The following is a 13,424-nucleotide window of genomic DNA, read 5'->3' as shown; positions in this document are numbered from 1 at the left end:
TCTGGTAAACCACCTCAGCGCCTTTTCCAAAGGCTCCACACCCTTCCTGCAATAGCACGAGCAGAAGTGCATGCAATACTCCAAATGCAGTCCTATAAAGTTGCATCATGATTTCCTGACTCTTATACTCAATGTCCTGACCATGAAAACAATGATGCCATATGCCTTCTTTACTGCTCGATCTACTTGTGTTGCCAATCTCAGGGAGTTATGGAATTAGGACCCCAAGATCTCTCTATACATTATTCAAGGTCACGCCATTTGTTAATTGTATATTTTCCTCTTACATCTGATCTCCCTGGGTGCAACATCTCATACCTGCTCAGATTAAACTCCACCTGCCATTTCTCTGCCCATTTCTGTGGCAGACCTATATCCCGCTGCATACTTTGACAGCCTTCCTCACAACCCACTGGTCACAGACCTCCAACCTGAATATTGTCCTGTTGACCACAACTGTCTTCTATCAGCAAACCGGTTCTAAATCCATTCAATCAAGCAACTGTTAATCTAAAATCAGTTAATTAGACTAAAATATACAAATATATTCTGAGGTACAAAGGCAGCACAAAATGAAGTTCAAAAGGGATTTGCTATGTAGCAAGTTAGTACATTGAAAAGCAATACTACTTGAATTTCAGAACATGTATACAGTATAATTAAATATCTGTACAATACAGTACTCGGTCAATTTTACTTCCTTAGGGAATTAAAGTTATCTTCAATTGCACATAATGACCTTCACAACCAAATAATATTCTCAATAGTCTTTCTTGTACAGTTTGTTATGCGAGTGCTATCAATTTTACAGCACAAATGTATTAGGAAACTACAGTACAGAAACAGACAACTAGTAGAAGTGCCTGCTTACAGCACAAGCAATCCAGGTTCAATCCTGACTGCCATGTGGAGATTTTCTCTGTGACCACAGAGTTTCCTCTCAGTGCTCTGACATCCCCCCACATCCCAAAGACATGCAAGTTGTGAGGCTAGTTGGTGGCTGTGTATTGCTCCAAGAGTATAGGTGAGTGGCGGAAGCTAACAGGATCTGATGGGAATGTGGGGAGAATTGCACATGGGGCAATGGAATTGATTTGTGAGCAAACAGACTGGATGAGCCAAATGGTCTCTTTCTATATCATTTGGAAATATGCACCATTTAATCCACTGGCCTTGCTGAACAACCTTCATCACACCGTACCACTTTAATTTACTGATACAGCATGGAAACAGGCACTCCAGTTTACTGAGTCCATGCCATTCACACTAGATCTACAGTATCCAACTTTCTCTTCCACTGCCTACCCGTTAGGGGCAATTTACAGAAGTCAATTAACCTACAAACCCGTACGTCTTTGGGATGTGGAAGGAATCCGGAGCACCCAGAGGAAACCCACGCGGTCACAGGGAGAATGTCCAAACTCCACATAGACAGCACCGGAGGTCAGGTTTGAACCCAGGTCTTTAGCGCTGATGCAGTTGCTCTCCGAGTTGTCCCATTGTGCTGCCCAAGTCATCAAACATGAAATAGAAGCAGGGTTAAACCAGTTAAACCAAACATAACATGCAGTAAGATAATAATGAAAGGTCCATCTTAATTTGATTTCTGTAGACATATTCCAAGCATTCTGCTCCATTCCCTCAAATGAACACCAAACTGCCCTGTTAAATCAATCCATGCAATTTATCTTTACCACTCTAGGTGGCAGTAATGACATGCTTTAACCACTTTAATGATTCTTAAATAAAGCCATGCCAGTTACTATGTTAACTCAAGGGTGCTTGTACTTAAGCTGTACCTCGTTTATCATATTCACTGTACCCATCCTATCGAAGAAAACATTTATATGGCACTATAAAGTCAAACAGTCTCATCCAAATACTAGGAGATTTGAAATACCGAGGCAGTACCATTTTGTTTGTTATTATAAGATCATAGAGGTTCATATATGACTATGGCTGTTGTCAAATTGAGTCCTTGGTATGGAGATGATGGGGAAAACACATTTAAAACACTAATTGTGGTAACCCAGTGGTAAGCATAGTGTGGTAATAATAAATTAGTGCAGACAGGATCAAAGTACATGGCAGATATTCTTAGTTAATAATTCTTGGTTAACTGATGTTAAAAATACACAAAATAAAATAAAAAGTGTTGGAAATACTTGGCAGACCTGGCAAAACCTGTGCAGAGCGAAGCAGTCTTAACCTTTCAGTATGATGACTTTTCTCCAGAGCCAAACCGATGAATTCTTGTGACCTAAAATATTCAATGTGTTTCTCTCTCCCGAGATGCTACCTAACCTGCTGAGCATTTCCAGTGTTTTCTATTTTATTTCAGGTATCTGAACTATTTTGATAGTGGATAAAATAACTGAAATTAACCAGTGTCCTTAAAGATTCATTCTGCATTTGCCACATCATTTATCCTATACATCTAATTAACGGCAAAAACTGAAAACAGCTTTTATTCTTTCCTTCCTCGCATTTTTCTCTTTCCCATTGAAGGAATAAAATCCCCGTGGAGAAAAAAAAGCTCCATCTGTGATAGTCCGTGGGACAGAGGGGCCAACCGTGCGCTATGATCCTACTTCTTTGGGTCATATTGTTCATTGGTATCTCTTCTGTCGGAAAAATAATGATCCCAAGAAAAAAACTCATTTGGACTATGTTTTTTTAACCCTTATTTCAATATGTCAAAATTGTGTTTTTTCACACTTTGCCCTCTTTCTTGGGGTCTGTGAATTTGGTACTTGCAATTGAGTTGTTTCTTAGTAAAGATACATAATAAAGATACTAAATTAGGACCATATCATCTTCAACTCTATGAAAATCACCAAGCTCTGCCAGATGTTTCTCATCCAGCCTGAGAACACATGCAATCCAAGTAATGCTGAGCAGTATTCTGAGGAGGACTGTTTTGCAAAATGGGTGACATCTGTTAGCCTTTGTAAGTTGCCTCTCCCTGTGTCAAAGAACATTGTGGTGTCTTGAATGCTGTTTGAATAGTGAGACAATATGAAAAAGATATCACTGTCTGGGTTTTTGACTTGTACGTGGTCATATCCTTGCTCTTTGCCATAGTTGCGGCATAGGATGACTCACAAGTCTGTTTCTTCATGGTTTGACTTCAGGGATTGAATCTCAGACTGCAGAGTCTCTTTCCCATTCTGAGAAGTAAGAAGTGTGATCTCTCCTTCCTTAATGAAGATCACCTTCCTTCCATGTAGCCTCTTGGCCATGTCATGCTCACTCCACACATCAAGAAGAAGTTCAATGAGCTGTTTCTTGTTCTCATCCTTGGTCAAGAACTGCTTCCAATCTCTTGGTTTTTTTACCTTTCCCGCTTTGATTATTCCCTTCTCTGCACACCCACGCCGTGTCCGTCAATTGACTTCACTGAATCTGGTTTGTACATATCGGTACAGAAGACTACATCATTAGATGACAATGCATTGATGATTTTGATGCCAATCGCTTTGAAATTTTCAGGAATCTCTTTGAGATAGTAGAATGCAGCATTGCCATCTTCCACTACCAATGTCTTGTTACTGGCAGGAGGTTGTGAGTTGTCTACATCTTTCAATAGATAGTGTAAGCCCTTGGATTTATCAGTCCTTGCAAAGAAGTTGTCTGATGTTCCAATGGAGTAGGGTACAGGGGTTAGAAAATACTTCATAATCTCCCGTAGATTGAGTTGACGGCCAGAACTTTGTGCTTTGACCATCAGTTGAAAAGCAATATCTCATTGTTGCTTGTACCTTTTGTTCAGATGGTTTCAGCTTCACTCTTTTCTTTGTTTCGCCCATGGTTTTGAACTTCAGATTCTTGATGGGTTTGTAGAATGCTGTCTTTTTCTCGTCACTCTGCGATGAACTTCTCTTTCTGTTCTTTCCCTGTGGTAAGTACCTTTATGACATCTTTCTCAACTTCAGCTGGAACACGTGCACCAGAAGAGAGTACATACAACCCAGTCTTGTCATCTATGTCAACAGGATTCAGGAAGCTCTTTACAGCATCAACAGCTTTCTTTACACATGCCTCACTTTTCCTTATCTCAGTTGGTTGTTGATCTCTGTGTTTGCTTCCGCAATTGGTACCAGAATTCATGTCTGCGAGGCTGAGAGTTGCAGAGAGAAAGTGTGCCCTTTCTGTTAAAGTTCAAACCCATCTCTGATAAGCACTGTGATTCTCCAAGATGCCAGAGAGCCCAACACCACTCCCACCACCTGGAGATTTGCCATGCTTCATGATCGTCTCCTCAATCGTTTTATCAACCCCACATCGGTTTCCTGGTATGAACGACCTAGTGACACTGATGGTACCTCTTTCGAGGAAAGCCATGGCACCGGGATGTGATTCTTCGATGTTTGCCTAGAACACAGCAAGGTAGGTCAGATAGCGGGAGTAATTGTGACCACCAAAGATGAAGAAGAGATCGGGCATAAGAAACAGACAGTACAAGTACAACGGAAAATTGTTCTCTTTCACAGTCCTAATCAATGAGAGTAATCCACACAGGATCTATGTATGACAACCAAAATTGTGCATCTTCCCGAGAGATCCTTTTTGAACATCAGCTTTGAAGCTCTCATACAACTCCTTCCATGTGTTGAGATCTGCATTGGCCATGACTTCAGCAAGTGCCTGCTTTGTTGGCGATCGGATTAGCTCTTGAAAGATGCCCTTTGATTCCTCTGGTATACCGGACAGCACTGCATCTTTTCCAGCCATAGACAGGAACCAGTAGACATGAGTCCCGAATCCATGAAGACATCCTGAAGTCCGGATCCTTCCATTTTCTTTCCAAGCATTTTGAAGTGTGCCCAAATGACATGAAACGTGCCAATAAACACAATGTGTTTCTTGTACTTTGCAGGATGACGCCACACGAGAGGATATGCCTTCATGCAGACACCCAAGTCGAATGTTGTAATGACATTTTCTTGACCAACCTCATGACTTGCTTCTTCAGAAGCTCGTAAACACTCTTGAACTGTACTAAATTCTGTGATGGGATGATTGATCACAGGATAGTAGTCAATTGTGGCCACATTTGAAGGCATCTCACCTGTTGCTGAGACAAATCCAGCCCAAGCTGGAAGCTCTTGACCTTTCTCACTACTCGCTTTCCGGGAAAGCATCCATGCCAGATCTTTTCTTGTACACTGTATGAATGCTTCATCCCCATCATCACGCTTCCAGTGCTGCACTCGAAAATCTGGATTTGCTTTCCATAGGATGATGGAAGAGGGCCCAAACACAATTTTGACATAGATTTAAGGGGTTAAAAAACATAGTCCAAATGAGTTTATTTCGTGGGAACATAATTTTTCCGACAGAAGAGATACCAATGAACAAAATGACACCCAAGCAGTAGGATCATAGGGATGGGGGGGAGGGTACACGGTTGGCCCCTCTGGCCCACGGACTATGATGGATTGTTTGAGAATTGGAGAAATAAAACAGACTAAAAAAAATTATAGCTTCAACCATTGCATCAAAAAGGTTATTCAGAATCCATGCTAATGATCTTACTGATCCAGGTGTCTGAAGAAAAATGATGCTCACATGTTAGTACACTTATGTTTCACCTCTACTTTTGCACTCGAGTTAAAAACACGAATCTGACTTTAAACACACATTGTACGCTGTGTTAAGGACGTGAAACAAAGAGCTTATCAATGTCTCATCAATGAATTACACACCAAAGGCATTTGACGTTATATGTTTCAAAACATTGTACAGTCCATTAGGTTGCAGGAATTCCATCACTGTTACCAGTTGATGCAACATGCAAACACTGGAAAATAAATTACCCACGAGTCTCCACCCCACAACTCCCAACTTCCCATGTTGAAGTTCCGTGCTCCAATTGCTTTGCCTGGGAAATAGTTTGACCGCTACATCATGGGCAGAAGAAAAGACTTGAGGTATATGGCTTGCAGGAAACGCAGGAATATTAGACTGGATTAATTTTAGATCATCAATTTGGAACATATTCTATTACGATCATCCCCAAAAAATAAACAAAACATTTAATTCAAACATAATTAAGAGTCTTTATTTCAATCATCTGTCTTTTAATTATGTCTATTTTACTGAAAGAGAACCAGCTTAAAAAATATATATATATTGCATAGAGCTGTCATCATTCAGCAACATGTCAGGAGGGAATATTAGTTTACATATACTCATTTTGGCTAAAGGTGCATTGTACACTTTGTATGCATATCAACGACATACCTTGCTAGTAGAGGCCTTGTAAGTTGTTTTCAGTTTCTGAGATAATTGGCTGGTACTGTGACTGGCTACATTAATGCAAACAGAACTTTGGTCAACCAGTAAATAACATACATAGGTCAGATAATGAATGCTGAACATTTCGTAACAGGACCCAAGTGACTCATGAAATGAAACAAAATGAAAAGTATTTTATTTTAAATATATTCTGGCAGAGATCGAAAAATGCTATTTGTTAACACGTCCACAGCATATTTGAAATGCATTCTCCAACCATAGTTTGTACTAAAAAAACATGTGTTGCAAAGTTGGGGACAATCACTAAGCATCACAAGTATGGAATATTTTGGAAGTATAACTGAGCACAATATTTAAAAATATGACATTGAATAATAAAATCCTGTAATCTGCTATCACTAATAAAACAAAATACAAGCGAACAGTAACATAAAAGTCACAAGACATGTTTGGTTATCTCCTTTGATAAGTTATTTGTGGTTGTTAGCTTGTGTTAAAATTGCCATATAAATTCTTCTGCTGTTATAAGAATGCAAACATAAAGTCATTGTACAAAGGTGATGAATGCCTTTGAACCACACCCAATTAAGTTAACACCTGATTTCAATCAAAATAATATAGCATTTATATAGCATACAAATGAAATTAGATCTAAATCTTTAGCTAAAGGGTTATCAATCATTCATTCTCAGGTTTAAATTCAACCTCTCAAATTTTAAAATGGAATTATTGCTTTATTTGTATTCAACATAAGAATAATATTTACAAGTCAATGTCTAAGTTAAACAAAAACTATACAGTCAAATGACAATTTAGTTTCATGGTAAATCCCAGCACAAGATGGTGCCATTTGGCTGCTCATGCTTGTTGAAGCAAGTTTCACATCCAGTCTTTAGCCAATTGTTCCCTTTCCTCCTTAACATCCTGACTCTCTTTAATGCATCACATTTGACTGAAGTGTAGTAGCTAAATATTGTACAGTTCCAGAGTTTTGTGAAATAATATTCTTACATATTTTATTGCTGCATGTAAACATTAATCCTAAATATATAACATCCTCTCAATCTCTGAACTTCCAATCATTTTGTTATAAAAGGCTCCGGATTTTTTTTTTTAATATGGATAATCAATTGTACTTTTTATCTCCAACTTCTCACCACTCCCATTGTTTTCCCAAGTTTTGAAATATTCTTTCCAGGATGGACTGTCCAAATATTTCCAACATTCCAGTGGCAGAACCCCAATGTACCCATATCTGAAAAAAAACGTCATTAACCTTTTGCCTTCAACTGTCCTTTGCTCAAATCTCCCCCATCTACTGTCTGGCCTTCAGCTGTCAAGCGATCATTCAAGGTTTCAATTTCTCTTCGCACTGCAAGGTTGGAAGGAAAAAAGACAGCATCGGGAGACCTCAGTATGACAATAAAATCATCAATTAATCACTTGATTAGATGCCATAATTTAAGGAAATTTTACAGTTACATTATATATAATCAGGTGAGTTCTGAACAAAATGAACTCCTGTTCAGTCACGAGTTGAATGCTGCTACATTTCTTCAGCTAAAATGTGCTGCAACACACAAGTAAATACATTTAATGCTATTTAGTTTATAGAAACAAGACTGCTTAGAACATAAAACAGCACAGGAATAGACATTTTAGCCCACCAAGCCTGTGCAAACCATGATGCCATTCCACCTGCCAGCACATGTTCTGTATTCCTCCATCAATGCTTGTTCATGTGTCCAGGGCCGGATTTACCTATAAGCTAGACAAGGTTAAGCTTAGGGCCTCGAGGTCTAGGGGGGCCTCCGGCCAAGGCAGGACACCTACCATTCAACTCTGGGCGGGCCCCCCTCTCTATCTCTCTCTCTCCCCATCTCCCCCCGCTATCCGTGCCGGGCTCCGCTCGCTCCATCCGCCGGCACGGCAGGCCGCCTTGCACATGCGCATTGCTGCGGCCTGCACGTCCTCCCCCCTGCACATGCGCACAACCACGGCCAGCACATCATCGGCCGCCCTGCGTATGCGCATTGCAACGGCAACTGGTCACTTTCTGCCTCGCTTTGAATTGTGGGAGATATGGCCGCCATGGCTGTCCGGTCGCTGCCTCGCCGCCAGCGCTGAAAACCAACACGGAGGGGGCCTCACAAGTGGAACAGCTTAGGGCCTCTCGTCATCTAAATTCGGCCCTGCATGTGTCCCTCTAAATGCCTCTTGTTCATATCTGTTATTTTCACCTCACCCGGCAACACTTTCTAGGCTTCCATCAGTTTGTAAAAAATAAGTTGCCTTGTAAACCTCCTTTAAACTTTTCCGCTCTCACCTAAAAGGATTTGACATTTCCACCTCAAGGAAAAAGACTCTAACTACCCCTCTCATATGTTATATACATCTATCAGGTCATCCATCAGCCTCCGATGCTCCAAAGCAAAGGCCCCTCCCCCTGTTTAGCTCATACTCTAATCCAGGCAACATCCAAATGAACCTCTTCTGTACACTCTCCAGTCTCTGTATCCATTAATAGTATGGTGATCAGACAATCAATAATATCTCAAATATGCCAAAACAAATTTTAATGCATTACTCAATTCCCAAACCAATGAAGACAAGCATACCGAACAACACCTTTATCACCTTTCTGTAAGTTTGTAAGTCATAGGAGCAGAATTAGGCCATCCAACCCATCGATCATGGCTGATCTATCTATCCTTCTCAATCCCATTCTCCTGCCTACTCCCTGTAACATTTGACACCCTTACTAATCAAGTACCTGTCAATCTCTGCTTTTAAAATACTCAAAGACTTGGCCTCCACAGCCATTTATGGTAATGAATTACATTTGCGTTGCCTCTTTCAAAATGCATCACCTCACACTTGTCTGGATTAAACTCTGCTTCTGTCATTTCCCTGTCCAAATTTCCATTCACCATTCTGCTGTATCTTTTAACAACCATTCTTGCTATCCAAATCTCCGCAATTGTTGTGTTGTCTGCAAACCTACGATTCAAACTACCTACATTTTCAACCAAATCATTAATACACACTACAATCTGTGGTCCCAGCAATGGTCATTGTGGACCACCATTGGTCACAAATCTCGAGTCAGAAATACACTTCTCTGCAGTACTCTCTTTCTTCTGTGATCAAACCAATTTTAGATCCAATTTATCAATTCACCAGTAAACCCATATGACCTAATCTTCCAGACCAGCATACCATGAGGGACCTTGTCAAATGCTTTACTAAAATCCAATTAGACAATATCCACTGGACAACCCTCATCAATTACCTTCATCACTTCCTCAAAAGACTATTTGCTGAAACAAAGCAATTATAGATAAAGAATTCCAGCCACACACACACATATATATATATATATATATACACACACATATACATGCATACACATATCCAACACCCATATACACACATGCACACACCACATATACATATATACACACATACACACTCTTCAATGTTAACATTCTGGAAAATGCTGAAAAAATGGGCGAAGAGAAAATCATTTTTTACACAGAGAGTGGTGAATCTGTGGAATTCTCTGCCACAGAAGGCAGTTGAGGCCAGTTCATTTGCTATATTTAAGAGGGAGTTAGATGTGGTCCTTGTGGCTAAAGGGATCAGGGGGTATGGAGAGAAGGCAGGGATGGGATACTGAGTTGGATGATCAGCCATGATCATATCGAATGGCGGTGCAGGCTCAAAGGGCCGAATAGCCTACTCTTGCTATTTTCTATGTTTTTTTTGTTTTTTTTTTATTTTATTTTTATTAGAAGTACAGTAAATTACAATAATACACATCACATATATCTTATTACATTTGTTGTACCACTTCGTTTTTTGAGCTTTAAAAAAGATAGAAATAAAAGAAGTAAGGAAAGTGAGCAAGAGTCGTGAAGGTGCAGGAAAGTGTTGGGAAAAGAAAGCCCCTTAGGGAAGAAGTTAGAGAAGGAAGCAAAGAAAGGAAATAAGACCCTAGAAAGAAAAGAAAAAAAAAGGAAAAACAATCGCTCTATTGTAATACAAAACTCGCAAAAAAGGATATACCAACCGTGTTTTAAAAAATATATATATTTTATACCCCCCGTTATCAGATCCTGGTACCATTTATATTTTAAATTACTATTGCACCTTATGGTTGTAATAGTTCCATAAATGCAGACCACGTCTTTTGGAAGTGGTCTGCTTTGCCTGCTAGGAGGAGTCTCATCTCTTCCAAGTGTAGTGTTTCGAACATGTTTGAAATCCACATTTTTATTGTTGGTATTGGAGCATTTTTCCAAAATTTAAGTATAAGCTTTTTTCCCATTATTAGCCCGTAATTAAGTAAGTTCTTTTGAAACACGTTTAATTCGGGGTTACCTTCCGATATTCCAAAAATGATCCATTCTGCTTTTGGTACAAGTTTTATTTTAAATAATTTTGTGAAGATTTCAAATATTTCATTCCAGAATATTTGGATTTTTATACAAAAAACAAGAGTGCGCTATGGTAGCTTCTTGTGACTGATATTTATCACAAATGGGTGGGACATTGGGGAAAAGTTTATTTATTTTAGTTTTTGAATAATATATTCTATGTAATGTTTTATATTGAATTAGAGTGTGTCGTACGTTGATCGAGCATTTATGCACATATAGTGTTTATCCCAGCTCTCTTTTGAAATTTTTATAGCTAGTTCTTGTTCCCAGTCTCTTCTAATACCATCGGTTGTAGGTATTTCTATATTTAAAATAATGTTGTATAAGTATGATATTAGATTTGCTGATTCAGCCCTTGACTTCATGGCTTCATCCAATAAGTCTGGGGGCATGTTATGATAGTCTTTTGTGTATTTTTTCAGATAGTCACGGATTTGAAGATATTTAAAATATTGATTACTTTTCAAATTATATTTCAGTTGTAATTGTTGAAATGATAATAATTTTCCCAATTCATACAAGTCTCCGAGCGTTTTGATTCCCATTCTTTCCCATTGTGTAAATGATTTATCTATAATTGAAGGTTTAAATGACGGGTTATTGACTATTGGCATTAAAAGAGATAGATTTCTTCATTTTAGATTCTGTTTTATTTGTTTCCAAGTTCTAATTGTGCTATGTATCATTGGATTTTTATTATAATTTTTGTTATTCAGATTCGTTGGTGAGAGAGAGTCGCTCCTGTATTACACGGAGAGCAGTCATCTCTCTCCATTACAATCCAGTCCACCTGCTGGGCAGAGTTGTCCAGCAGGTGAATCATATTTTTAATATTTACTGCCCAATTATAGTACATAAAGTTAGGGAGCGCTAGACCACCCATCTCTTTTGGTTTACTAAGGTGTGTTCTTTGTATTCTGTGGGATTTATAATCCCATATAAAATTTGTAATGTCTGAGTCTAGTTTTTTGAAAAACTTTTTTGGAAGATATATTGGAATTGATTGAAATAAATATAGGATTTGTGGTAAAAAGATCATTTTTATAGCATTTATTCGACCTATTAAAGACATCGGGAGCGTTTTCCAGAATTTGATTAGATTATTTAGTTTCTTAACTCAGGGGCTATAATTGGCATTAAACATAGCGTGATAGTTTCTAGTGATTTCAATTCCTAAATATTTAAATTTTTCTGTGGCTATTTTAAAGGGGAATTTCAAGAGATGTGTTGAGTCTTTCGATTTTATCGACATAATTTCACTTTTGTTCCAGCTTATTCTGTATCCTGAGAAAGATCCAAAGTCCTCAATTAGATTTAATATGTTTGGTATACTGATTTGGGGTTTTGTGATATACAGTAATACATCGTCTGCATATAAGGATATTTTGTTATTTGAATATTTTGTATTATAACCGTAAATATCCGGGTGTGTTCTAATTTTTCAGTAAAGGTACAATTACCAGAGCGAATAACAGTGGTGATAATGAACATCCTTGTCTATTGCCCCTTGTTAATTGGAATTTCGTAGATAGTATATTATTAGTAAATATTATAGCTGTGGGTTTGTTATATAATAATTTTATCCATGCAATGAAGTTCTCTCCCATTTGAAATTTTTGCAATACTTTAATCATATAATCCCATTCTACTTGATCAAACACTTTTTCTGCGTCCAATGAAATGATAGATAACTCTTGTTCTTGAGGTTTGTGAGAGTGCATTATGTTAAGCAGACGTCTCAGGTTATTAAATGAATGTCTCTTAGGTATAAATCCCATTTGATCCTCATTTATTAATTTACTAACATATTGACAGTCTTCTAGCTAGTGTTTTCGCTAATATTTTTTGATCCGTATTTAACAATGCAATAGCTCTATATGAGCCTGGTTCTTCTTTCTCTTTATCTTTTTTAAGTATTAATGTGATCGTTGATTCTGCTAGTGTTTCAGGTAAGATTTGTTCTTTAAAAGCGTATGTATACATTTTCTGTAGACGTGGTGTAACAATATCATAAAAACATTTATAAAATTCATTACTGAATCCGTCTGGTCCTGGTGTTTTTCCATTCTTAAGTGTGTTTATTGTGTCTTCTATTTCCTTAGATGTAATTTGTGCTCCCAGTTCCTCTTGTTCCTTCAGTTCTAGTTTTGGAAGGTTACAATTGTCCAAGAATTCTGAAACTTTATTATTGTCTATTAGCGTTTTTGATGTGTATAAATTCTTGTAAAATTGAGCAAATCTTTTATTGATATCATTAGGTAGTGTTAATAATTCCCCTCTATTTGATTTAATCTTGTATGATCTGATTTAAAATTGTATGATCTTTTTCACGTTTTTTCAGTTGGCGTGCAAAAAGTTTAAGGGGTTTATCCCCAAATTCGAAATGTTCTTGTTTTGTAATTTGGAATAATCTTATAACCTTCTCTGATAATAATTTATTTCGCTTAAATTTCGGTATTAAAATTTTATTATGTTTATCCATAGTTGGATCCTTAGCATTATCTATATCTAGTTGTCTGATTTGTTCTTCTAATTGTCTGTGTTCATTCTTATTCTTTTTGTTTCGAAAAGCTTGATACGAGATAATGATTCCTCTAATAAATGCTTTGAAGGATTCCTATAATAAAGTGGGCGATATATCTGGTGTATCGTTTGTCTAAAAAAATAGGTCCATCTATTTTTTTAGATATATACAAAATTTGCGAGTTAAACCTCCAGAAC

The 13,424-nt window shown here is 37.9% G+C and overlaps 1 protein-coding gene across 2 annotated transcripts in view; it reads right to left on the bottom strand.

Annotated features, from left to right (window-relative positions):
* The window catches only part of wdr37 (WD repeat domain 37), a 128,281-nt gene that overhangs the window by 60,009 nt on the left and 54,848 nt on the right, over positions 1-13,424 (bottom strand). For both annotated transcript variants that reach the window (XM_055664787.1, XM_055664795.1), the window contains 2 exons: positions 7,538-7,633; positions 6,247-6,311 (listed from right to left, as the gene is read on the bottom strand). In XM_055664787.1, coding sequence (XP_055520762.1) covers positions 6,247-6,311; positions 7,538-7,633 — 161 coding nt within the window. The remainder of the gene's footprint in view (positions 1-6,246; positions 6,312-7,537; positions 7,634-13,424) is intronic.

The sequence above is a fragment of the Leucoraja erinacea genome, chromosome 2 (assembly GCF_028641065.1).
Source record: "Leucoraja erinacea ecotype New England chromosome 2, Leri_hhj_1, whole genome shotgun sequence".
NCBI lineage: Eukaryota > Metazoa > Chordata > Chondrichthyes > Rajiformes > Rajidae > Leucoraja > Leucoraja erinaceus.
This window is presented reverse-complemented; position numbering and strand designations above follow the sequence as displayed.